Source organism: Betta splendens, chromosome 8 (genome assembly GCF_900634795.4).
Source record: "Betta splendens chromosome 8, fBetSpl5.4, whole genome shotgun sequence".
In the NCBI taxonomy this organism is placed as follows: Eukaryota; Metazoa; Chordata; class Actinopteri; order Anabantiformes; family Osphronemidae; genus Betta; species Betta splendens.
The window spans coordinates 11,924,092-11,951,234 of NC_040888.2; the positions used below are offsets into that span (position 1 = coordinate 11,924,092).

At 41.6% G+C, this 27,143-nt stretch overlaps 2 protein-coding genes across 5 annotated transcripts; both read left to right on the forward strand.

The window, feature by feature from the left end:
- Positions 1-1,337: 1,337 nt before the first annotated feature.
- Positions 1,338-8,482, forward strand: LOC129604405 (uncharacterized). Its single transcript, XM_055510601.1, has 2 exons — positions 1,338-3,788; positions 7,791-8,482. The coding sequence occupies exon 1, from the start codon at positions 1,919-1,921 to the stop codon at positions 3,737-3,739; it is 1,821 nt and encodes a 606-aa protein (XP_055366576.1). The 5' UTR covers positions 1,338-1,918; the 3' UTR covers positions 3,740-3,788; positions 7,791-8,482.
- A 13,423-nt stretch (positions 8,483-21,905) lies between these two features.
- Positions 21,906-26,811, forward strand: si:ch211-198p11.6 (uncharacterized). Of its 4 annotated transcripts, XR_005897931.2 has the most exons (6): positions 21,936-22,092; positions 22,548-22,609; positions 22,690-22,800; positions 23,087-23,224; positions 23,404-23,439; positions 23,938-26,811. XR_005897931.2 is itself a non-coding variant. In XM_055510606.1 (5 exons), exons 2-5 carry the CDS (start codon positions 22,583-22,585, stop codon positions 24,022-24,024), a joined length of 363 nt encoding a protein of 120 aa, XP_055366581.1. In that variant the 5' UTR covers positions 21,906-21,929; positions 22,548-22,582; the 3' UTR covers positions 24,025-26,811. The 4 variants fall into 4 exon arrangements, 3 of the variants coding, with proteins under 3 accessions (XP_055366581.1, XP_040927692.1, XP_040927691.1); XM_055510606.1 differs by lacking the exons at positions 21,936-22,092; positions 23,404-23,439 and adding an exon at positions 21,906-21,929; XM_041071758.2 differs by lacking the exon at positions 23,404-23,439 and having other exon boundaries at positions 22,535-22,609; positions 23,938-26,709.
- The last annotated feature ends 332 nt before the right edge of the window (positions 26,812-27,143 follow it).

A 27,143-nucleotide genomic window follows, 5' to 3' on the forward strand; every position in this document is an offset into this window, starting at 1 on the left:
GGGTACAGTCCCATCCAACTACCGGCCAATAACCTGTCTCTCCACAACATGGAAGCTCATGTCAGGCATCATCGCAGCTAAGATAAGTGGGCACATGAGTCAATACATGAGCGAAGCACAGAAGGGCATTGGTAAGGATACCAGAGGAGCCAAACACCAACTCCTGGTAGACAGAACAGTCGCCCAAGACTGCAGAACGCGACACACCAACCTGTGCACAGCCTGGATCGACTACAAGAAAGCCTATGACTCAATGCCACACACATGGATCACTGAATGCTTGGAGCTGTACAACATCAACAGAACTCTAAGGGCCTTCATTGCAAACTCGATGAGGTTGTGGAGAACCACCCTTGAAGCCAATGGGAAGCCACTTGCCCAAGTATCCATCAAATGTGGCATATACCAAGGAGATGCACTGTCCCTACTGCTGTTCTGCATAGGTCTGAACCCCCTCAGCCAAAAATTAAACAAGACTGGCTATGGATACCGACTCCGGAACGGGGCCACCATAAGTCACCTCCTCTACATGGATGACATCAAGCTGTACGCCAAGAGTGAGCGAGACATTGTTATGGGAAAAATTGTCTCTTCCTTATTTCTATGTGTCTTCCTTACTTCTATGCAGTTATTATATGATTTATGACTTATGTTCTGCAATTAATATCTTATGTTTTGTCTTACTGTATGCATTTGACATTTCACCTAGATTGTTCAATGGTTGTCTCTGCCTGATAGACTCTCAACTCTAGCTCCCAAACCCAAGGCCGGGGTGTTGTGTCTCCCTGTATGTTGAGACTTGGTGCTCCTTTCTCACAGATGCAGGTGTGAGAAAGTAAAACTCTTCACGCACTGCGTCTGGGAGGAGATGGTGCATGTAATTTGATTGGGCCAGACAGACATTCCACCCTAGTTGGACAGAGAAGCTAAAAGGCAGAAACAACTTGAGGATTGTGTGATCTTTGCATTATACCTCCGTGGTGTATGTTCTGATCTCCCCAGCTGGCTTTTTATTTGCTTTCCTCATTATTGTTATTTTCTTTATTATTTCAATAAATCGCACAAAAGGACAACTCTCTCTCATCTGCCTTTATTGCAAAAATTCCACCACAGAAATTGGCGTTGTCGGCAGGATCCCGCGGCAGGTCGTCTGGACGGCGTGATCAGGGACGGCGGTCCTGAGGACTAGGTTCGCTCAGCCTCTAAACCTCTACAGCAGTTCTGAGTGGGAGGACTGCTCACCCGTCTGGATCGCCTCTGACGAGATCCAACGAACTCAAAATCCAACCTCTACTCTGCCCGGTGAGAGAGATTCCGTTTTGTTGCGACTTATTGAGGAAAAAAAAAAGAAAACGGGTTCGAAATTGGTTTCATTACTTGGCTCTGATCATTTGGTTTAGGGAAAGTAAGGCAAATAACAAATTATAAAACATCCTCAACTAGACTTTAACAACGACAAAAGAAAATATAATAATTAGGACCAAACAAATTTAAAAAAAAAAAATAAATAAATAAATAAATAAAAAATTTAATATTCGGGTAAAAAAATTAATTAGGTCAAAGTGTGCCCTGGTGGTCGAGACGGTGGTTGCTAAGGGTTGGCTCGTGGAACCGAGCTTCCGTCTGTACTGAGGATACAGACATGTTTTTCTGATCTGTGCGTGGTCCACACGTGGGGGACTGAGTATAAAAGACGGCTTCTGAAAGAGGGAGTGCGTTTGCAGAGTGAAGTGTTTTCAAGAGACGAGGGCCCCGGGCCTAGAGGGGCCTAACGTTGAGGAAGTACTTCGTGAAAGACTCTGTCGCCAGATCGGGTTGGTTCCCTTTTTACGGAGACGTCCGATAAAAAGGCATTTTGGGAAGGTTCCGGCCGGAACACATAAAAATCTAAGGCAGAAAACCGCCGGGACTCTGAAAGATGGGTTCGGGGCAATCTAAGTCTCCACCACCAGACTGCAGCATTACAAAATTAATGAGACGTAAATATGGTGATGAGTGCGTGTCATGTCTTCACGACTGGACAAAACTTTATGGGTTTCAAGAGGGTGGATCACTCAGTGTGAAGGACATACGTGCTTTAAAAGAAAAATTAGAAGAAAAGGAGAAACAGCTCCGTAAAAGCAAAACAATTAAAGTTAAAACTTTAGAGGAAATTGAATTAAATAATAGATGCCTTGAAATATGGGTTAAAGAATCCGAACGCAGGGAAAGATTAAAATGCCAAAAAGAACTAGGAGGGAGAAAGGATGAGAGTGGTGACGTAGCTGGCAGAAAAGATAACAACTCTGTGGAAGCTTGCACACCGCCACCATACACACATACACACACACAACATGATGAGAAACAGAGCGCTCCCACTGTTTCTGCTTTGTATCCTTTTGCAGAGCTGAGCGCGATCAAGGTGAATCCCGACCTGGACTCCTTCTACGTCAGCAGGAGGGCCGGGCAGGGTGGACAGCAGGACCAACAGCCTGACCAACAACAACAGCCTGATCCACAGCAACAGCCTGCCCCATATCAGCCTGCCCCATATCAACAGCCTGGCCCACACCAACAGCCTGGCCAACCTCTGTTATCAGGAGCTGCAACATCAGCTGCAGAGCAGTCAGAGCATGTGGAGGACAGTGTAAATGCCACACCAACTCCTGGAACGGAGGCACGGATGTTCTGGACCGATTCACCTGTCGGCTTCATTCCTACATCATCCACTGCCACAGGCTCTGCCCATGCACCAACTGCCACTACGAGTGCTGCCTCTGCAACTACCAGCGTTCGTACCCTGAGGAGCAACACACCAGTAGCTCCAGAAATCAGCTTGCCCATGGTGGAAGTGGCCGGCCCTGAAGGAAGCATGTTAGTGCACAGACCATGGACTAGCGCTGACATAGCTGACTTTGCTCAAAATCTCCCAGACATCACTGTATCAGGAAAGACATTCGGTGCCAACCTTCTGGCTTTCTGCCAGGAGTACAGACCCACTGGAGCTGAGATCCGTCGCATCCTGGCCAAGCGTCTTTCAGCCTGTGAATATCAAAAACTGACTGGACAATTGCCTGATGTGACACTTGCTCTCAAACACAAAGACTGGACAAACAACTTAAATGATGGATTCGTTGCCGCAGTGAGGACGCTTGTCACCCACCTCGAAACTGCGTTCCCCGATAAAGTCTGTATGATTAAAGTCACCACATGCAAACAACAACCAGAGGAATCAGTTGATGACTTTGTTCACCGCCTCACCACTGCATACAACACGCACGGAGGAGGTCACCCTCCCCCGGAAGGAGTGGGAGGACTTATCTGTTCAACATACGAGAGTCACCTGTGTGAACTGGTGATGAAAGGCTTACTCCCTGAAGTTTTTGACGCCGTGAAGCAGTCATACATCGGATGGAAAGAAGAAGCGCGTCTGTCTGACCTCACAAGACACGCACGCCATGCTTATGACACTCTTCAGCAAAGAAAGATGGCGAAGAAGGAAAAACAACAGAGCGAACTGTATCTGCCATCCTTGGAGATGTTCTCTGCAATGCATAACAACGGCAGAGGCATGGGAGGCAGGCCCCGCGGGCGCGGGAGGGGGAGAGACCCCAGACGGGACTGGCCCAACAGAGACGTCAGAGCCACATTTGGAAATCCAGGGAATATTTGCCATTATTGCGGCGAACCAGGACACTGGAAGAAGAACTGCCCTTTGCTACGCCAGCACCCACCCTCCCGGGCACTCTCGTCAGACTGACTAGAGGAGGAGCCCAGCGAAGGTTTCCGTTCACATGATGACGTAGACGGTACCGCACAGACACACACACACTCGATCACACTTGATACATGCTCAATCGATTCAAATTCATGCTTGCCTGCTTGCAATGAAGACTTGCTTTCTGCTCAAAATATCCCACAGAGTGATTCTGAAAAGAATAACAAACAGCTAAATGACAACTGCTGCATGACTTTACAGTCAAATGGTTTCAAACAATTTCCTGAGTTTGCTCTGACGGTTCAAGGTGAACGTATGGTGTTTTTAGTAGACTCAGGAGCAACAAATTCGGTAATAAAATCTTCCATGTTTTCCAATCCACCTAAAATGAGTGGACGATTTGTGCACACTATAGGTTCGTCTGGCCAGACAATAAAAGAAAAACTTACTGTGCCTCTATCTTGTACGACATCAGACGGCAAGACACTCAAACATTCATTTTTGCTTTCAAACTTATGCCCAGTTAATCTATTAGGAAGAGATCTCATGTGTAATTTAGGTATTTCACTGATTTCCACTCCGGAGGGAGTGCAGGTCACAACCACAGACAATGTAAATAATTTTTCTTTGTTTGTGTTAATTTCAGCTCAGAGCCGCTGCTCTACTCTTATCAGTGGCTGCTGAAGGGAGAGGCTGTAACTGAGGCCCTCATACAGGCTGCTCGACAGCTTGTTTCCTCACAGAATACGACCTTTAGAGACGCATCTGACCTGTCTTGTACGCACATGTGTCCACTGGTCCCTGATGAGGAGTTTGAAAAATCATGGTTACGCACACATGCGGACAAACTGACCCTCAACCTCTCTTTTTGGGATGAACATAGGTCTGCGCTTGCGATTCCTCTCACTAACGAACAAGAGAGATTTGTTGATGCTTATTCTACAGATCCACATGTCCTTCTGTCAAAACATGACGGAGACAGATGGCAGGACTTGGGTCCTTTCGTGACAGATGTCAACGGGAAGGAGACTGCAAACGACTTCCGACCCGAATGGTGATGTATTCACCTACTTTGCATGCTTACAAAAAACTTTTCAGTCTAACTTTCATGCGCAGCGTACAGTGCACTTGGTACCTCAACATTCCACACACACTCCACACCACGTGTTTTTGTCGGAGGACGCTCTGACGCAGTATCCAGCCTTACAGGAAGTTCCAGCTTCCCTGGGGCCACACACAAATATGATGTAGGTTTGATCAAAGGATGTGACCCAGTGGTCATCACGCCAAAAATCTGACTACAGACCATGCAACCGCAATACCCTTTAAAGAGAGAAGCAATTGAAGGAATAACACCGGTTTTAACTCTCTTTTGAAAGCAGGAGTCATCGTCCCATGTGACAACATCTCCGTGAGGACTCCACTCTTTCCCAGTTAAGAAAATCAGAGACAAGGACAGCCAACAAAATGGAGGTTTGTCCAGGATCTGCAAGCATAAAGCGGCGGTCCAACCACGCGCGCCTACGGTACCGAACCCCTACACCATTCTTTCTCAGGTTCCGCCCAAAGCTAAATTTTTTTCAGTAATTGATTTGGCTAATGCTTTTTTCAGCGTGCCCATTCACAAAGACAGTCAATTCTGGTTCCTTTTGAATTTAACGGAAAAATCATACACCTTTACCAGACTATGCCAGGGATATTCAGAAGCCCTACCATCTACAATATGGCACTGAAGGACAGCCTGGATGATCTTGTCTTGTCTCCAGGCACCGCCCTGCTGCAGTACTTGACGACTTGATGATCTGCAGTGAGGATCAGGAAACTTGCACAGCAGACACGATCAAGCTGCTGAAAACACCTGCATGCTGCTGGACACAGAGCAAGTCTGTCTAAATTGCAGTTTGTTCAGACTGAAGTTACCTTCCTAGGTCACATCATCACCGCTGAAGGAAAATCCATTTCACCTAAAAGAGCTGAAGCTATTCAGACATGCCTAAACCTCAACATACAACAGCTTAGGTCCTTTTTAGGGCATGTGCTCTTATTGGCAGGAATTTCATTCCTACTGCGCCGTCTTGGAGGCTCCGCTTAGAGCTCTGATGCAGACGTCTTCTGCGTCCACCACCCCGCCTCACGTGGACGTCTGAGGCTGAACAGGCGTTCACAGACCTCAAACTTGCTCTTCAGTCGGCTCCTACTTTGGGTCTGCCTGACCCTACGCGACCTTTCACCCAAACAGGGATGAGAAATCGGTTGTATGACCTCTGTCCTTTACAGGATCACGGAGGGGCGTCCACGCCCTGTAGCCTATTTCTCTGCTAAGCTTGACCCAGTCGCTGCGGGGCTCCCACGATGCCTCCGAGCAGTGGCTGCGGCAGAGAAAGCCGTGCTGGCATCACGTGACATTGTTGGCTATTCTGATGTCACCCTGCTGGTTCCTCATGCCGTGTCTTTGAATCCTTTTGGAACAAAAAACATCACATCTTTCTACAGCCCGATGGCTTAGATAAACACCATCTTACTGGAAATGCCAAACATTACTGTCAAAAGGTCAATGTGCTTAACCCAGCCACTTGTGTTTCCAGGCCCTGACGATGGCGAGCCTCACAACTGTGTTTCGGTCTTGAACCAGGTTTGCACCCGCGCCCAGATCTGTCGGAGGTGCCAAGTCCTAACTGTGACCTCGTTCTCTTTGTTGATGGCTCCGCCTCTAGAGACCCTGCTTCGGGCCGCTGTCAGGGTTGGATATGCAGTCTGCACCTCTCATACTGTTTACAGTCTGGCGCTTTACCAGGACATTACTCTGCTCAGGCTGCGGAGTTGATCGCACTGACCGAAGCCTGTAAATTGGCTGAAGGGAAGTCTGTTACTATCTACACAGACTCCAGATACGCTTTTGGCGTCAACGCATGACTTTGGTGCTCTGTGGAAACACAGAAAGTTTTGAAATCTGATGGCAAACCTATCTGCATCATGATAAGTTGCTGATCTGCTCGACGCTATTCTGTTACCAGCTGCAATTGCTGTAGTAAGTGTCCCGCACACACTGGGGGGCACTGATCCCATCTCTGCTGGAAAACACACGCGCTGATGCTGCTGCGAAGACAGCTGCTCGACATCCCCTTCCCTTTGTTCCCTGCCTCTTATCCTCCACCTCTACCCACCTCCCTCTCCTCCCTCTGCTTCTCCCGGATCTTCAGACATTCTCTACCCCACAGGAACGCAAGCTCTGGCTGACGAATGCGCCACCAGTACCATGGCGTTTGGTATGGGCCCGACGGCAAACCTTGCCTACCTAAACACTTTTTCCCTCATTTCGCGAAGTTGACACATGGATTAGACCAGTATCAAAGGGGGGAATGTTAGATGCTCTTACAAAACATTGGTACACTAAGGGATTTTCAATCTATGCGCAAAAATACTGTGAAGCGTGTATGACATGCGCCCAACACAACCCAGGTAAGACGACTGCCAAACCACTGGCAGCTCACCCACCACCGGAACAGGCGTTTGACCATTTAATGCTGGACTTCATCGAACTAACGCCGGCAGAAGGTAAAAAGTATTGTTTAGTGAGTGTTGATATGTGGTCAAAATGGGTGGAGGCCTTCCCAGCTAAACATGCTAACAGCCATGCAGTTACCAAAGCCTTGCTGACAGAAATAATTCCCAGATGGGGGATTCCATCTAAAATCAGCAGTGACAACGGCTCACATTTTGCAAACCAAGCCCTCGAGGAAGTGGGAAAGTTTCTGAACATCGACATCAGAAAGCACTGCTCTTACCACCCTCAAAAGCGGAGGGGCGGTAGTAGAGAGAGAATGGCACTTTGAAAAACAAACTGGCTAAATGCTGCTCAGAGACTGGTCTCAAGTGGACTCAGGCTCTTCCCATTGTGCTCTCATACATGAGAATGAGGAGAAGGATGAGAACAAACCTCAGCCCGTATGAGATCCTATTTGGTAGACCTCCTATGATGGGACTCCACCCTGAGACTGAGACTAGGATTTTACCACCTACTGAAATGTGCGAAGATGCAATGCTACAGTACTGTAAGAACTTATCCTCTGTTCTGTCCCAAATCTCCAAACAGGTGAAAGCGGCTCTGCCCAAACAGGCGACAGAACCACTGCACATCATTCAACCAGGAGACTGGGTGATCATTAAGGAGCTTCGCAGGAAGCACTGGAACTCAAAGCGGTGGCAAGGTCCCTTCCAGTCCTTCTGACGACCAACACGGCTGTGAAGATCGCAGAAAGAGCGACTTGGATCCACTCCAGCCACTGCAGGAAGGTCCCGGATCCAACAGACGACCCTCCATCTCCATCTACACCACACGAGAAAACCACCACTGACGAAAAGAATTGAGAAGGACGACCCTCGCTGTGCTCACACACGCACTGAGGCGAGGCTGCGTTGACCGTTCAGCTGAAGGTGCGAGCCAAGCGCCGCCTGAAGCTGCGCCGGTGAATCACACTATCAGACCATACATCTACACACACGCTCCTGAGAAAACACACACACGAGCAGCCCTTGAGTTGCCGACGCTGGACGACGTGTAGACTCTTCACATCACGGGGAGTGACAGTGACTCAGACGACATTGGGAGGAAACCTGGCGGTGATAACGAATCCCAAGTGTCTCTGTGATCAGCTGATCACAACCTGAAGAACCCCAACGAACTGTCAAGGGTGTCAACACACAGGTTGGAAACAATCTAACACCACTGTTCAACAGGAAGAAGAAGACATTGAATGTGATCCTGTTGTTTTAATCTTTACTTTAATATTCGCTCTAAATGTGTGGTTGATTTACATGTATGCTCTCTCTGTGATTTTATCCACTATTTTTGAACAAAACATTTTACATTTCCACTTGATTTACACTTTCGCACAAATTTTTATCTCCCTCTGACGCAAAATGACATCTACCAGACGAAGCAAGATAAAAATGATTGTCATATCAACCATTGCGGTGGACATGTGTAACCCTCCTGTATCTCTGGAGGACTCACACATTTGTTCATTATAGATCCAAGCGCGATATTAAGGACCCTAAAGCCTGGCAGCTTGCCCAAAACTATGTAAATCAGAACCCCACAGGAAACTTATGGTTAGCGTACCTCAAGTACACATCTAAAACCCTCACAAACAATTCATGTGTAGCATGTGCTGTAGCCATACCCGATCTCATGGCTGTGCCCACTCCCTTTAACAGCAGTGAGTGTTACACCGAGCGACAACTGCAGAATAAAGACACCGAGTGTAGATACACTGCGGACCCCAGCACTCCGAGATGTGATCCGGCTTGCAAAATGCGCGCCTTGCACAATCTGGGCAAGGGTATGGAGATGTACAGTCCCGTCACACATAAAAAGGTCGAGGTGGCCGACATCAAGATAATGGAAAGGAGCCTGCGGCTCCCTTGTATTACACGGTGTGTACCACGTGTCAGTTTGAATGTTTCACCTCCAGTCTCGACGGAGGAGTGGATGTAGGCCACTTTCCCAATTGCCACCTGACATGGGACCGTCTCCAACGCGCACGGACTTAACCCTGAAAACCAAGTGATCCGGTTTGCAGTTCCGACAAACGCGGGATTGCCGTCCCTTCGCCCTCATATACATATAGGATTAATAATGTCTCACACGTTGCCCCATCCTCCACTGACTTAGTCCAGCAAAGGAAGCCCTTGTCTGACATTGTGGTGGCTCTGTGGGATCACCCCAGGGCCACCTTACCAACCAATTGGACCGGCACCTGTACTCAGGTAATGTTCCTCACAGGGGGAATACATCTTCTACCCTCAGCTCCACAGAAACACTCACGCACCAGGCGCGGGGCTCCAGGCGGTTCCTTGGACCCCGAGCTCTACATAGATGCAATAGGCGTACCACGAGGAGTGCCGGAAGAGTTTAAGGCTCGCAACGAGCATGCGGCGGGGGGTGGACGAGTGCTATTCCCTTTATGGGCCCCATAATAGAGGTTAACAAGAATTCGGCCTGGATCAACTATCTTTATTACAATCAACAGCGTTTCATCAACAAAACTGCAGGCGGGTATGAGAGGCATGTCTGGGCAGCTGGCTCCTACGTCTCAGATGGCTTGGCAGAATAGAATGGCAGTGGACATGCTGCTGGCGGAGAAAGGAGGTGTCTGCGTTATGTTTGGAGAAGCGTGCTGTACTTTTATCCCTAACAACACTGATTCTAATGGCACTGTGACAAAGGCTATTGAGGGCCTTGAGAGTCTTAGAGACGAATGGTCTAGAAACTCCGGTGTTGGTCCGTCCCCTTTGGGCTGGCTAGACCAAACTTTTGGAAAATGGAAATCAATTTTCATGTCGGCAATAGTCTCGCTTATCATCTTCATGGCCGTGATCATGTTGCTTGGTTGTTGTGTTATTCCTCTGATTAGGGGTCTCATCATGCGTGCGACATCAGCGGCGCTTTCGTACCAAATGACACAATGCACTACATTCAGGAATCCGGACACCGACTCACTCATTGATTCTGATGCTGACTCTGTAGAGGATGATGTTGACGTTGATAACGAGGACCACAAGATAACTCCACAATAGTTTGAATTACCATATAATCTTCTGCCCATTTTTGCTTAACTGAACATGAACTAATTGAAATTGCTTATAGGCTTATTTCCCTTTCTTTCCAGAAGCTCATACACAAGGGTTATTCTAGTATAACTACCCGCAAAAACAGCTCACGATCTTTTATCCCTACGCCATTTACATTTTGTATAAGCAATACGATTATCGAATCACATGTTTGACAATTTTTATTCTTTTAGTGGTTGATTAATGTGTAATCAAAAGGGGGGGAGTGTTATGGGAAAAATTGTCTCTTCCTTATTTCTATGTGTCTTCCTTACTTCTATGCAGTTATTATATGATTTATGACTTATGTTCTGCAATTAATATCTTATGTTTTGTCTTACTGTATGCATTTGACATTTCACCTAGATTGTTCAATGGTTGTCTCTGCCTGATAGACTCTCAACTCTAGCTCCCAAACCCAAGGCCGGGGTGTTGTGTCTCCCTGTATGTTGAGACTTGGTGCTCCTTTCTCACAGATGCAGGTGTGAGAAAGTAAAACTCTTCACGCACTGCGTCTGGGAGGAGATGGTGCATGTAATTTGATTGGGCCAGACAGACATTCCACCTAGTTGGACAGAGAAGCTAAAAGGCAGAAACAACTTGAGGATTGTGTGATCTTTGCATTATACCTCCGTGGTGTATGTTCTGATCTCCCCAGCTGGCTTTTTATTTGCTTTCCTCATTATTGTTATTTTCTTTATTATTTCAATAAATCGCACAAAAGGACAACTCTCTCTCATCTGCCTTTATTGCAAAAATTCCACCACAGACATCGACTCGCTGATCCACACCACCAGGATCTACAGTTCGGACATTGGGATGTCATTCGGACTCGAAAATGTGGGAGGATGGTGACAAAGAGAGGCAAGGTAATCCACACAGAAGGGGTCTCACTCCCAGAAGGAACAATAGCAGACATTGAGGACAATTACAAGTACCTTGGAATACCACAGGCGAACGGCAACCTTGAACAGGCAACAAGGAATGCGGCAACAGCCAAATACCTCCAACGAGTAAGGCAAGTCCTAAGAAGCCAGCTCAATGGCAAGAACAAATCCCGGGCAATAAACAGCTACGCTCTGCCAGTGATCAGATACCCTGCGGGAATAATAAGGTGGCCAAAGGAAGAGATACAGACCAAAGATGTTAAGACACGAAAGCTCCTCACCATGCATGGAGGGTTCCACCCCAAATCCAGCACCCTGAGACTGTACGCTAGCCCGCAAGGAAGGAGGCCGAGGACTAGTGAGCGTGAGAGCCACTATCCAGGATGAAACATCCAAGATCCATAAGTACATCAAGGATAAGGCCCCGACAGATAACGTGCTGAGTGAATGTCTCAGGCAGTGGAGAACAGAGGATGAGATGCTGGAAGAGGGACCATCATGGGAGGACAAGCCCTTACATGAGATGTACCACCGGAACATAACTGAAGTGGCTGATCTCAACCAAATCCTACCAATGGCTTGTAAAGGGCTGGGCTGAAGGACAGCACAGAGGCACTCATTTCCTGGCTGCACAGGAGCAGCCCTGAGCACCAGAGCCATAGAGGCCCAGATCTACCACACAGACAAGACCCCAAGGTGTAGACTGTGCAAAGAGGCCCCCTGCGCCGGTCCAGCACATAACTGCCAGGGTATGTAAGATGCTGGCAGGAAAGCATACATGGAACGCCATAACAAGTGGCTGGCATAGTATACAGGAACATCTGTGCAGAGTATGGACTGGAACCCCAAGGTCAAAGTGGGAAACACCTCCCAAGGTGGTAGAGAACGAGCGAGCCAAGATCCTGTGGGACTTCCAGATACAGACATGACAGAATAGTAATGGGCGAACCAACCAGACATGTGGGTGGTGGACAAAGAGCCAGAGGAAGGAAAGCCGTAGTGGTGGATGTGGCAATACCAAGCGATGGCAACATCAGGAAAAGGAACATGAGAAAAACTAGAGAAATACCAAGGGCTCAGAGAAGGAACTGGAGAAGGCTTGGAAGGTGAAGGCCACAGTGGTGCCTGTGGTGATTGGAGCACTGGGGGCAGTGACCCCCAAACTGGAGGAGGTGGCTACAACAGATCCCTGGAATAACATCCGCCATCTCAGTCCAGAAAAGTGCAGTCCTAGGAACAGCAAGGATACTGCGCAGAACCCTCAAGCTTCCTGGCCTCTGGTAGAGGACCCGAGCTTGGAAGTGGATGAGACCACCCGCGGGGGGTGAGAAGGGAGTTTTTTGATAGTGATAGAATATAGATATGAGAGATAGTATATATATAGATATATATATATATATATGAATATATAGAGATATATATATACACACACACTGCTCTTGCTCACCCTCCGCGGGTGGTCTCATCCACTTTCCAAGCTCTGTTGTTATATATATATATATAATATATATATATATATATATAGATATATATATATATATAGATATATATAGATAATAGATATATAGATAGATATAGATATATATATATATATATATATGTATATACTGTATATATACTGTATCTATATATTTTTTTACTGTGAACTGTTTGTTCTAATGACACCAAGCTAAATAATGTAGCTGGTCTGGTGATTGAAGAAATGTGCAACAGCTTGATCTACAGTATATTGTACAAAAGTTAGAAGCTTTGTTGTAGGAATAAATGGAAAGATCTCAGTGACCTTACTGTAAATGTGAGAAAATGTCATGACGCAAAGTGGCTGAATGACTCATCTTTGAATGCCTTGCTCTGACTTAAAAGTACCTGGCTCAAAGTACCTGATTCCTCTTTGGGAATAAACTGGTTCCGCTGCATTTTCAAACCAGTACATCACCTCTATGTTTCATGAGCTATCTTCTTTTACAAATCAATCAGTCAGATAAACACTCTCCTAATAATTTTGGTTTTAGACATTTGAGGTGAGGTGTATTTTCTGTGTTGTAGTTATTGTCTTATAATACTGTGAAATTATTATTTTTAAAAGTTTAAACTTTAGAGATTGTCTGCCTGTGTTTCATAAGAAGTTAAACCACATTTTTCACATGCAGCAGCATGGAAGACTACTGTTTGCAGGAGGGTTCTAAGAAAAGGAATGGCACAAATATACGAGGAGAGAGACAATGTACTTCATTAAGCTTAGCCGGGTGAATTCACAGTCAAGTATCTCGTAACATCACTTGGAAGATTAAACGTAGAATCTGGACGTATTTCTTCTTGGGTGAAAACATTTCACTACTTATCCAAGTAGCTCAATCGCTGAAAAACTGTCTGGAATTTAGATTAGATTTACCTTTATCCTCTTGTTTGATTTTACTTTACAGCTGTAAAGAACAGACTCATTAGTGAAGTCAAGAGGTCAGTGGGCGTGAAACTCAGCAACTGCAACTCCTCTTTCTATCCTCACAGGGTTAAGTGCATTATTTCAAAAAATGTGTAATGCTTTGCTCGTTCGCTTTAAGGATTGAACGGTGGTATGACAAGTACTACCACTATTGAAAGGGGGTATTTATGTACAGCATACACACATTTGTGGTTTTCATCTAACATTTGTCATATATCTCTATGGCAAAAGTATTTCTAGTGAGAAACAAGAAGCCCTGACAATTTCACCTGGATGAATTTTCACTGACCTACTGTACGTGTTACGTTGTTCATGAAATTCAAGGAGTTTATTTATTTTATTTATTTATTTATGCTTTGCATCATAATATAACATAGTCTTTAGGGGTAGAGAAATATGATCAAGACAAGATGGACGCAGAAGAAGGGGGAGTGAGCAGTGCCCCCATCCACTCTGGAGGAAGAAGATAAAAACGGCCCCAGTGTCTGATGCAGAAAGCTGTTGTAGGATTTTAATTGCCGAGCTTACACAACTGCGGTCAAGTGAGCCGTCGTTCGTTCATCCGTCGTTCAGCCAGCCGCGCTTCAGAAACGTCTTGCGCCCGTATTACGCGCTTTACAGCAGAGAACAAAACACGCTCGTCGCGACTTCCTCTTTTCATAGCGACACGTCTGGTCTGTTCAAAATATTGAAAAATACGAAACAAAATATTGCATATATAGAAAAACTGTCGCCTAATGAAGATCTGTATACTTTTACTGTAAAATTAAGCATTTATTATTATTTAAAACTACCATGTCATACTGTGAAACTTTTATAATTAATAACTTAACTTTGGTGCATAGTTCCAGGCTCAGACCACTTTCCCCTTGTTCTACTAGAGGTGTACTATTACCCCACAAAGATTTGTGTATTTTTACTGTATAGTTTTTGGATTTATTAGTATTCAAAACTACCAGTTCATACTGTAATACAGTCAACTTTGATCATTAATAACTTGACTTTGGTGCATAGTTTCCAGGCTCAGACCACTTTCCCCTTGTTCTACTAGAAGTGTACTATCACCACACAAAGATTCATGTATTTTACTGTATAGTTTATGATTTATTAGATTCAAATCTACCATGTCATACTGTAACTGTATGGGCCGTATAGTCAACTTTAATCGTTAATAACTAGACTTTGGTGCATAGTTCCAGGCCCAGACCACTTTCCCCTTGTTCTACTAGATGTGTACTATCATCACACAAAGATTCGTGTATTTTTACTGTATAGTTTATGATTTATTAGTACTTGAAAGTACTATGTCATACTGTAATACAGTCAACTTTGATCATTAATAACTTGACTTTGGTGCATAGTTCCAGGCCCAGACCACTTTTCCCTTGTTCTACTAGATGTGTACTATCATCACACAAAGATCTGTATATTTTTACTGTATAGTTTATGATTTATTAGTACTTGAAAGTACTATGTCATACTGTAACTGTATGGGCCGTATAGTCAACTTTAATCGTTAATAACTAGACTTTGGTTGCATAGTTCCAGGCCCAGACCACTTTCCCCTTGTTCTACTAGAGGTGTACTATTACCCCCACAAAGATTTGTGTATTTTTACTGTATAGTTTATGATTTATTAGTACTTGAAAGTACTATGTCATACTGTAATACAGTCAACTTTGATAATCAATAACTTGACTTTGGTGCATAGTTCCAGGCCCAGACCACTTTCCCCTTGTTCTACTAGATGTGTACTATTACCCACAAAAATCCATGTAATTTTTACTGTATAGTTTATGATTTATTAGTACTTGAAAGTACTATGTCATACTGTAATACAGTCAACTTTGATCATTAATAACTTGACTTTGGTGCATAGTTCCAGGCTCAGACCACTTTCCCCTTGTTCTACTAGATGTGTACTATCACCCCACAAAAAGTCATGTATTTTTACTGTATAGTTTATGATTTATTAGTATTCAAATCTACCATGTCATACTGTAAACTGTATGGGCCGTATAGTCAACTTTAATCGTTAATAACTTGACTTTGGTGCATAGTTCCAGGCCCAGACCACTTTCCCCTTGTTCTACTAGATGTGTACTATCACCCCACAAAGATTCGTGTATTTTTACTGTATAGTTTTGGATTTATTAGTATTCAAAACTACCATGTCATACTGTAACTGTATGGGCCGTATAGTCAACTTTAATCGTTAATAACTAGACTTAGGTGCATAGTTCCAGGCCCAGACCACTTTCCCCTTGTTCTACTAGAGGTGTACTATTACCCCACAAAGATTTGTGTATTTTTACTGTATAGTTTATGATTTATTAGTACTTGAAAGTACTATGTCATACTGTAATACAGTCAACTTTAATCGTTAATAACTAGACTTTGGTGCATAGTTCCAGGCCCAGACCACTTTCCCCTTGTTCTACTAGAGGTGTACTATTACCCCACAAAGATTTGTGTATTTTTACTGTATAGTTTATGATTTATTAGTACTTGAAAGTACTATGTCATACTGTAATACAGTCAACTTTGATAATCAATAACTTGACTTTGGTGCATAGTTCCAGGCCCAGACCACTTTCCCCTTGTTCTACTAGATGTGTACCATCACCCCACAAAAATTCATGTATTTTTACTGTATAGTTTATGATTTATTAGTACTTGAAAGTACTATGTCATACTGTAATACAGTCAACTTTGATAATCAATAACTTGACTTTGGTGCATAGTTCCAGGCCCAGACCACTTTCCCCTTGTTCTACTAGATGTGTACTATCACCCCCACAAAGATTCGTGTATTTTTACTGTATAGTTTATGATTTATTAGTATTCAAAAACTACCATGTCATACTGTAACTGTATGGGCCGTATAGTCAACTTTAATCGTTAATAACTAGACTTTGGTGCATAGTTCCAGGCTCAGACCACTTTCCCCTTGTTCTACTAGATGTGTACTATTACACCACAAAGATCTGTATATTTTTACTGTATAGTTTATGATTTATTAGTACTTGAAAGTACTATGTCATACTGTAACTGTATGGGCCGTATAGTCAACTTTAATCGTTAATAACTAGACTTTGGTGCATAGTTCCAGGCCCAGACCACTTTCCCCTTGTTCTACTAGAGGTGTACTATTACCCCACAAAGATTTGTGTATTTTTACTGTATAGTTTATGATTTATTAGTACTTGAAAGTACTATGTCATACTGTAATACAGTCAACTTTGATAATCAATAACTTGACTTTGGTGCATAGTTCCAGGCCCAGACCACTTTCCCCTTGTTCTACTAGATGTGTACTATCACCCCACAAAAATTCATGTATTTTTACTGTATAGTTTATGATTTATTAGTACTTGAAAGTACTATGTCATACTGTAATACAGTCAACTTTGATAATCAATAACTTGACTTTGGTGCATAGTTCCAGGCCCAGACCACTTTCCCCTTGTTCTACTAGATGTGTACTATCACCCCACAAAGATTCGTGTATTTTTACTGTATAGTTTATGATTTATTAGTATTCAAAACTACCATGTCATACTGTAACTGTATGGGCCGTATAGTCAACTTTAATCGTTAATAACTAGACTTTGGTGCATAGTTCCAGGCTCAGACCACTTTCCCCTTGTTCTACTAGATGTGTACTATTACACCACAAAGATCTGTATATTTTTACTGTATAGTTTATGATTTATTAGTACTTGAAAGTACTATGTCATACTGTAACTGTATGGGCCGTATAGTCAACTTTAATCGTTAATAACTAGACTTTGGTGCATAGTTCCAGGCCCAGACCACTTTCCCCTTGTTCTACTAGAGGTGTACTATTACCCCACAAAGATTTGTGTATTTTTACTGTATAGTTTATGATTTATTAGTACTTGAAAGTACTATGTCATACTGTAATACAGTCAACTTTGATAATCAATAACTTGACTTTGGTGCATAGTTCCAGGCCCAGACCACTTTCCCCTTGTTCTACTAGATGTGTACTATCACCCCACAAAAATTCATGTATTTTTACTGTATAGTTTATGATTTATTAGTACTTGAAAGTACTATGTCATACTGTAATACAGTCAACTTTGATAATCAATAACTTGACTTTGGTGCATAGTTCCAGGCCCAGACCACTTTCCCCTTGTTCTACTAGATGTGTACTATCACCCCACAAAGATTCGTGTATTTTTACTGTATAGTTTATGATTTATTAGTATTCAAAACTACCATGTCATACTGTAACTGTATGGGCCGTATAGTCAACTTTAATCGTTAATAACTAGACTTTGGTGCATAGTTCCAGGCTCAGACCACTTTCCCCTTGTTCTACTAGATGTGTACTATCATCACACAAAGATTCATGTATTTTTACTGTATAGTTTATGATTTATTAGTACTTGAAAGTACTATGTCATACTGTAATACAGTCAACTTTGATAATCAATAACTTGACTTTGGTGCATAGTTCCAGGCTCAGACCACATTCCCCCTGATCTACTAGAGATGTACTATCACCACACAAAGATCTGTGTACTTTTACTGTATAGTTTAGGATTTTAGTAGTACCATGTTATGCCGAAATATGGCCCTTACAGTCAAGCATAAAACCAATAAGTACTGCACTACAAACAGTGTAGTGTGTAACTTTCTTTTTTATTGTTTTAAGTCTGTATTGTGAAGAGAGAATAATTGCATTAATTGTAATCCTGAATATTTGGTTATATACATTTTGTATTTACATTTTAGTGTTCAAAACTAGATATTACAATGTGTAAGAACAGAGACGGCAATAACTTTGATAAAACAAACTCCAGACATGGGAAATTGTTTAATGAGAACAAATAACGATTTCAGTATCCATCCATTTTCAACCGCTTTTTCTTGGGGCGGGTCGCGGGGGGCAACAGTCTAAGCAAACTCCAAAATTCCCTCTCTCCGGACACTTCCTCCAGTTCAGCCCCAGCCCAGGACCTGTTTGCCTTGGGAGACCCTACCAGGGGCATTTAGCCCCCAACAACATAGCTCCCGGGGTCATTCAGGCACACAAACTCCTCCACCACGTTAATGTATGTTTCACACATAAATATTCAGTTTTTGACTGTTCCATGACTTTATATTAAACATTAAACATTTAGTTTCAATATTAAAAGTCACACTTTGGAGTCCTAACAGATGGTAATAAAAGGATTTAATGTGTGTGTGCTTAGCCTCACTCAGTTTTTTTATGAAAAGTGACATAATCTGGGCCTGGCATTATGCACTAAAGTCAAGTTATTCATCATCATAGTTGAATATAAGGCCCATAGAGTATTACAGTATGACCTGGAAGTTTTGAATACTAATAAATCCAAAACTATACAGTAAAAATACACGAATCTTTGTGGGGTAATAGTACACCTCTAGTAGAACAAGGGGAAAGTGGTCTGGGCCTGGAACTATGCACCAAAGTCTAGTTATTAACGATTAAAGTTGACTATACGGCCCATACAGTTACAGTATGACATAGTACTTTCAAGTACTAATAAATCATAAACTATACAGTAAAAATATACAGATCTTTGTGGTGTAATAGTACACATCTAGTAGAACAAGGGGAAAGTGGTCTGAGCCTGGAACTATGCACCAAAGTCTAGTTATTAACGATTAAAGTTGACTATACGGCCCATACAGTTACAGTATGACATGGTAGTTTTGAATACTAATAAATCATAAACTATACAGTAAAAATACACGAATCTTTGTGGGGTGATAGTACACATCTAGTAGAACAAGGGGAAAGTGGTCTGGGCCTGGAACTATGCACCAAAGTCAAGTTATTGATTATCAAAGTTGACTGTATTACAGTATGACATAGTACTTTCAAGTACTAATAAATCATAAACTATACAGTAAAAATACATGAATTTTTGTGGGGTGATAGTACACATCTAGTAGAACAAGGGGAAAGTGGTCTGGGCCTGGAACTATGCACCAAAGTCAAGTTATTGATTATCAAAGTTGACTGTATTACAGTATGACATAGTACTTTCAAGTACTAATAAATCATAAACTATACAGTAAAAATACACAAATCTTTGTGGGGTAATAGTACACCTCTAGTAGAACAAGGGGAAAGTGGTCTGGGCCTGGAACTATGCACCAAAGTCTAGTTATTAACGATTAAAGTTGACTATACGGCCCATACAGTTACAGTATGACATAGTACTTTCAAGTACTAATAAATCATAAACTATACAGTAAAAATATACAGATCTTTGTGGTGTAATAGTACACATCTAGTAGAACAAGGGGAAAGTGGTCTGAGCCTGGAACTATGCACCAAAGTCTAGTTATTAACGATTAAAGTTGACTATACGGCCCATACAGTTACAGTATGACATGGTAGTTTTGAATACTAATAAATCATAAACTATACAGTAAAAATACACGAATCTTTGTGGGGTGATAGTACACATCTAGTAGAACAAGGGGAAAGTGGTCTGGGCCTGGAACTATGCACCAAAGTCAAGTTATTGATTATCAAAGTTGACTGTATTACAGTATGACATAGTACTTTCAAGTACTAATAAATCATAAACTATACAGTAAAAATACATGAATTTTTGTGGGGTGATAGTACACATCTAGTAGAACAAGGGGAAAGTGGTCTGGGCCTGGAACTATGCACCAAAGTCAAGTTATTGATTATCAAAGTTGACTGTATTACAGTATGACATAGTACTTTCAAGTACTAATAAATCATAAACTATACAGTAAAAATACACAAATCTTTGTGGGGTAATAGTACACCTCTAGTAGAACAAGGGGAAAGTGGTCTGGGCCTGGAACTATGCACCAAAGTCTAGTTATTAACGATTAAAGTTGACTATACGGCCCATACAGTTACAGTATGACATAGTACTTTCAAGTACTAATAAATCATAAACTATACAGTAAAAATATACAGATCTTTGTGGTGTAATAGTACACATCTAGTAGAACAAGGGGAAAGTGGTCTGAGCCTGGAACTATGCACCAAAGTCAAGTTATTAATGATCAAAGTTGACTGTATTACAGTATGACATAGTACTTTCAAGTACTAATAAATCATAAACTATACAGTAAAAATACACGAATCTTTGTGTGATGATAGTACACATCTAGTAGAACAAGGGGAAAGTGGTCTGGGCCTGGAACTATGCACCAAAGTCAAGTTATTAATGATCAAAGTTGACTGTATTACAGTATGACATAGTACTTTCAAGTACTAATAAATCATAAACTATACAGTAAAAATACACGAATCTTTGTGTGATGATAGTACACATCTAGTAGAACAAGGGGAAAGTGGTCTGGGCCTGGAACTATGCACCAAAGTCTAGTTATTAACGATTAAAGTTGACTATACGGCCCATACAGTTACAGTATGACATGGTAGATTTGAATACTAATAAATCATAAACTATACAGTAAAAATACATGAATCTTTGTGTGGTGATAGTACACTTCTAGTAGAACAAGGGGAAAGTGGTCTGAGCCTGGAACTATGCACCAAAGTCAAGTTATTAATGATCAAAGTTGACTGTATTACAGTATGAACTGGTAGTTTTGAATACTAATAAATCCAAAACTATACAGTAAAAATACACAAATCTTTGTGGGGTAATAGTACACCTCTAGTAGAACAAGGGGAAAGTGGTCTGAGCCTGGAACTATGCACCAAAGTTAAGTTATTAATTATAAAAGTTTCACAGTATGACATGGTAGTTTTAAATAATAATAAATGCTTAATTTTACAGTAAAAGTATACAGATCTTCATTAGGCGACAGTTTTTCTATATATGCAATATTTTGTTTCGTATTTTTCAATATTTTGAACAGACCAGACGTGTCGCTATGAAAAGAGGAAGTCGCGACGAGCGTGTTTTGTTCTCTGCTGTAAAGCGCGTAATACGGGCGCAAGACGTTTCTGAAGCGCGGCTGGCTGAACGACGGATGAACAAACGACGGCTCACTTGACCGCAGTGCTTACACATTAGTGAACCAATAGCATCACACTGACGAGACAGGCCAACAAAACATAATTAGAATTTTGTGTAAACCACTTAAGACTTTACAAGGCCTTAAAAAATTGACATTTTATGTTATGTTTCACATTAATACAGTAAACTGTAATGCGCACTCCCGCGTACGGTTTTTCGATTTCTGGCAGTCACTTTTTGGCTGACACCTGCCCTTCGCCTTTTTGTTGGACTATTTTGTCCTTTCGGGGGACCCGTCTGACTCCATGGTAACACAGTCACTGTCGCTAACTAACCCGCTAGCGATGTTTTTATGAGTCGCACAAAGTATAAGCTAATATCTTACTAAGATTGCATCTGAAGGATGTTACTTTAGATGTACTTGCGTCCATATTCATGATGCATATAATAAAATCAGAAACAAAAAGAACGGTACGTTTTTTTATATTAGCCGTTGTTAAACTGTTATGCAGCTAATGTTTTTGTGTCGCGTTTAGAGCTAAATCGGGAGCATGTTTATTAGCTACGTCACACAAACATTAAAAGATCTGTCCCATCTCGGTTTGGATCAAATATGTTCTTCCTTGCAAACCTCAGGATTATGTCAACACTAGTTACAGCTGAAGCTTAGCTTTGGACTTATATACATATTGTTTAATTGTAGTTTGCGCAAAATAGCCACTATATAAAAAAGTCATAGTGGTGATGCGTACTGTAAACTCTCAGTCCTGTTGTCTGTCTGTGGTCTTGTCTTAGTCTCCGCATTTAATACTTTGGCTCATTATATATATTACTATAATGTTTGAGGTCTTGTCTATACTCAATCCCTGATGGGTTTCACAATGTTGAAACCGTCCTAACTCCCAAATAATAGTATTTTTCATCAGATTTCCCTGAGATGTGAGTCCTGTGACTGTTAAGAATGTCTTCTCAGAAAGAGACGATGCAAGTAAGGAAAAAGTGGGAATACAGTTTATATCCTAACTCCTGACCTCTTTGTTTGATACAGTCATGTGTTCTGTGTCTCAGGTCCTGCCTATCTGGGGACTTGCTATCCCTCTTCCAGCTGTGTTGATGATCACTGTAAGTTGTTACATGATCATCCTGGGGATCGGGTTGTTGATCCGATTCTGTCTAAAGGTTGGTACTGCTAATATATTTATTTAGCAGAGCAATGGCTCATTTCTTCTCTTTATGTTTATGTTATACCAGAAGAGAGAAGTCATACTTTTTTGACAGTACTGTATATTTGTTGACACACATAGTTTTCTACTGGAGTAGGTACATAACATGATCTAAGACTTAAATCACCTATTTTATCTAAGACTTCTCATTCATCATTTGTTGAGTTTTCAGCATATTCCTTTTTGTCATTACCCAAATAAACAGTGCAAAAGGTGATTTTTTTAAATCCTCTCTCTCACAGGACCGCTGTTCCTCTGAGTGTGGTGACTGCTGTCCAGACATTTCTGTGTGTGAGCAGTGCCTGAGAATGGCTGAAATTTGTGACTGTCGCCTGCCAACAGTGCGCTCATGTGTGAGCACTTTGTGCCCTTCTTCCACTGTAAGTAAAGATCCAGAAGCGATCCAGAACTTTTTTCCATATTGAATTCATATTTCTGTATAATTAGTGATGATTAATTTCCAAAGTGCCAGAACTTTACTAACAGTAAAGTAGTGACCAGAAGCCACCAGTGTAGACTTTTTTGTTGTTTACTTAGTTTTTTTCTTTTCTCTTCACAGCAGATTTGTCTTTTTCCTTAGGAACATCCAATTTACGTATGTAAAACCAGTGTGTATTTATTTAAAGACTAAGTCATTTACTCCTTGTAACTGATTTCAGACCTAGTTCTCTTGAAACTGTCAAGAGTTTAAATCTTAAATATTTTGTAAAAAAAATCTAGCTACATTTAGAAACACAGCTCTCAAATAGAGAGGAATAGATACCCATTGACCTTTCTACTATCTGCAAACAGTAAAGCTGTACAGTAAGCAAAGACAATATGCACCAAAGATTTCAAATGTTTAAAGCTCATTTGGCAAATAATAAACTGACCACATAAGAGGTTCATCCTAGTACAAGACCAGGAAACAAGACACTACACATTGAACACACTCTACAGACTGGACGGAGGTTTCAAATCTGTCTTCTCAGAAATGTTACACGTCAATCTGTTTTGAAATGTTTTTATGCTATTTAAACTTGTCCAATCTCAGAGCACAGTTACACAGTTGAAGCCACTTTAGTCATTTCCATAACAAATTGTTTTCCTGCAGTGTGCCACGTGGGACTGTGCCTGCACCTGCCAGCCACCTGAGTGTGAGTCCTGCAACTGTCTCTGCTTCGAAATCAGGATCAAGTAGAAAAAGCGTATAAGGTGTTTCTCTGAGACGATTATTTTGTTACTGCTATTAGAAGAAATTTTAGATTTTTTATTACAAAACTTCCTACAATACACAAAACCTCTTCTGTATCTTTTGCTTTCAGATGTTAAAGCTGAATCAAAGTTGTATTGTTTATTTTGTATGTCTGATTGTGTGTATCTGGGTGTGTGCATTTGTTTCTCGACAGTTAGTTGAGGTAATGTTTACTAATTGCAGAAAAGAGCTATCTGTGATATCCAATAAATTAAACTAATCAAAATTCATTATTGTTAAACATATGTCATACTGTATCTGATCATAAAAGTCAAATTTTTGTACTTGTCGTTAGTCAAACCGGTTTACATTTTTTAATTAACTGTAATCTTTTTGAAGGTTTTATAAAACTCATCTTTGTGTAGTGGAGGAATATTACGTGTTTAAAACTGAACAAAAGCTCTTTATCTTGATTAGAAAGTCAAATGAAGTTTTTTTTTACCTGGGGTAATGGGTCTTTGGGTCTCACTTTACTTTTACTTTTTGAAATTTAGAGTTTTGCTTTTAAATTTAGGCTCAAAAATTCTTAAAATGATAATCCTGTATGTGAACATAGCTCAAGAAGGAAATCCAGGTAAACCAGACCAGACAGTATTCTTATTAAAGCTTTGCAATGTAGCTGAGGGTTCCCTTAACAATTAAGTCCTGTAGATACAATAAAGGCGGTTCTCTGCTTACTTTTATGTGTTAAGAGATTCAGCCAGTAAGTAAGATGTCAGTAATCAGTACTAATCTTTACTGTATGTTCAGTCTGGTTCTGTTTTTACCAACAAATATGAGTTTGTCAATTAGTGGTGTAATGTTTACGTACAGTATATTGGACCTTTTAAACATGTATGTGGAGACATATAATAATATGACGTATGATGACATATGATGATTATACTGTAGTAATATTGCTTTATTGACTGAGCTTTTGCTTTTGGAGTGTCACTTCACAAGCCCTCTCTAAATTCATAAACATTCATAAACTAAGTTCATAAACTAGTTTGAAGGATACACATTATGCCTTAAGATTAAGTGGATGCTAATGTACTATAACACTTACAGGACAGAAATTAAAAGTGGCAGAGCCAGGGGTTTTAATTCTATTTTTCAAAAGGAAAGACATATAATTGTGAAGTAGAAAGAAAATCATACATGAGGTAATTTTTTTTTACAAATAAAACATTCAAAAGTATTCACAGGGCAGCACGATGGTGCTGTGTGTAGGACTGTTGCCTAATAGTGAGAAGGTCCTGGGTTTGATTCCTGGGGTGGACACGTATGGGTGGAAGATGGATGGAAAAGTATTCAGCCCCCAGGTCATTACTTTGTGGAACCCCCCTTTTACTGCAGTTACAGCTGTCTGCAGTCTTTTGGGGGTATGTCTCTACCAGCTTTGCACATCTAGAGACTGAAAGTTTTGCCCATTCTTCCTTGCAAAACAATTCTAGCTGAGTCAGATTATATTCCATTCCAACACATATACTGTAATATGTTTTATTTTAAACCATTCCATTGTAGTCTTGGGTTTATGTTTAGGGTCGTTGTCCTGTTGGAAGGTGAATCTCTGCCCCAGTCTCAAGTGTTTTGCAGACTCCAACAGGTTTTCCTCCCAGATTGCCCTGTATTTGTCTTCATCCATCTTCCCATCAACTCTGACTAGCTTTGCTGTCCCTGCTGAAGAGAAGCGGCCCCAGAGCATGATGCTGCCACCACCATGTCTGACAGTGGGTATGGTGTGTTCAGAGTGATGTGCAGTGTTAGGTTCCTGCCACACATAGTGTTTATGTTAAATTTAAAAGTTAAATTTTGGTCTCATCTGACCAGAGCACCTTCTTCCACACGTTTGCTGGGTCACTCACATTGTCATAGTTTTGGGTTTTTGTGTATGTTTCCGGTTTTATTTTGAAGTCACTTCCTGTTTTGTGTTAGTCATTCCACATCCCACTTTATGTTTTAGTCACGTGATCCATCAGCTGTTTTTTTATCCAGTCATTAGCGTTGTATTTAAGGACTATCACTTACCTGAGTTCTCCGCCAGATCGATTTGACTTAGTCCGTTCCAACATTCAGTTTTTGCAGCTTAACTGTTGCCACCCTGTCTGTTTGCACGATTCGATTCGTGTGGATTCTCCCTGTCGGTACTGTAGCCTGAGTATTCTGTTGTGTTTGACATCCTGCCTGATCGACCTGCCTATCTGCCAGTTGTCTCTGTACCATTGCCAATCTGCCCGCCTGGTTTTCGACCTGTGATTGTAATTGACCAAGAGAAACATTAAAACCTTTTTATCTGCTACCACGTGTCTCCGAAGCTGTGCATGTGTGTCCGCCACCTCCGCTCAACCATCGTTTGTGACACACATGACTTCTGGCAAATTGGGACTTCTTGTGGTTTTCTTTTAACAATGGCTTTCTTCTTGCCACATTTCCATAAAGTCCTGATTTGTGCAGTGCATGACTGATAGTTGAACTGACTCCCCCACGTGAGTTGTAGATCTCTGCAGTTCATCCAGACTCACCATGGACCTCTTGGCTACATCACTGATCAGTGCCCTCCTTGCTGTGGACTCTATTCATTCACACTGCACTTGTAAGTTGTTTGTTTGTAAAAAAAAAACTTGTCAAATTATATATATGTAAAATATGTATATTTTTTGTAATTTCTTTTCTACTTCACAATTATATGCCACTTTGTTTTGGTCTTTCACATACCATTCCAATAAAATATATTTATGTTTGTTGTCATAATGTGCGAAAATGGGGAAAAGTTCAAGGGGTATGAATACTTTTGCAAGCCACTGTAACATGAAGAAAGAATGGAATCTTGGCCAGATGGTTGTATTCTGTACTGGCGCTCTCCATTCAGATGAGAGAGAGAGAGAAAGAGCACAGCTGCAATAGGGCAGGTTCTTCATGTCTGTAACAATAAAAGTTAAACAGGACTTGTTTGAAACATGAAAAACATGAAAAACATTAAAGCCCTAACATGAATCAGCAGAATCGCTGACATGAATCGTGAGAACCTGTGTACAATCAGATTCTTTGGTACAAAAGGACAATTACTTTTCAGTGAGTCTCCC

Excerpts from the sequence above, each read along its gene's own strand:
- si:ch211-198p11.6 (XM_055510606.1), top strand. The coding sequence starts at position 22,583 with ATGTCTTCTCAGAAAGAGACGATGCAA. Across the intron at positions 22,610-22,689 it reads CTCAGAAAGAGACGATGCAA|GTCCTGCCTATCTGGGGACT; the intron begins GTAAGGAAAAAG and ends TCTGTGTCTCAG. Across the intron at positions 23,225-23,937 it reads CTTTGTGCCCTTCTTCCACT|TGTGCCACGTGGGACTGTGC; the intron begins GTAAGTAAAGAT and ends GTTTTCCTGCAG.
- LOC129604405 (XM_055510601.1), top strand. The coding sequence starts at position 1,919 with ATGGGTTCGGGGCAATCTAAGTCTCCACCACCAGACTGCAGCATTACA.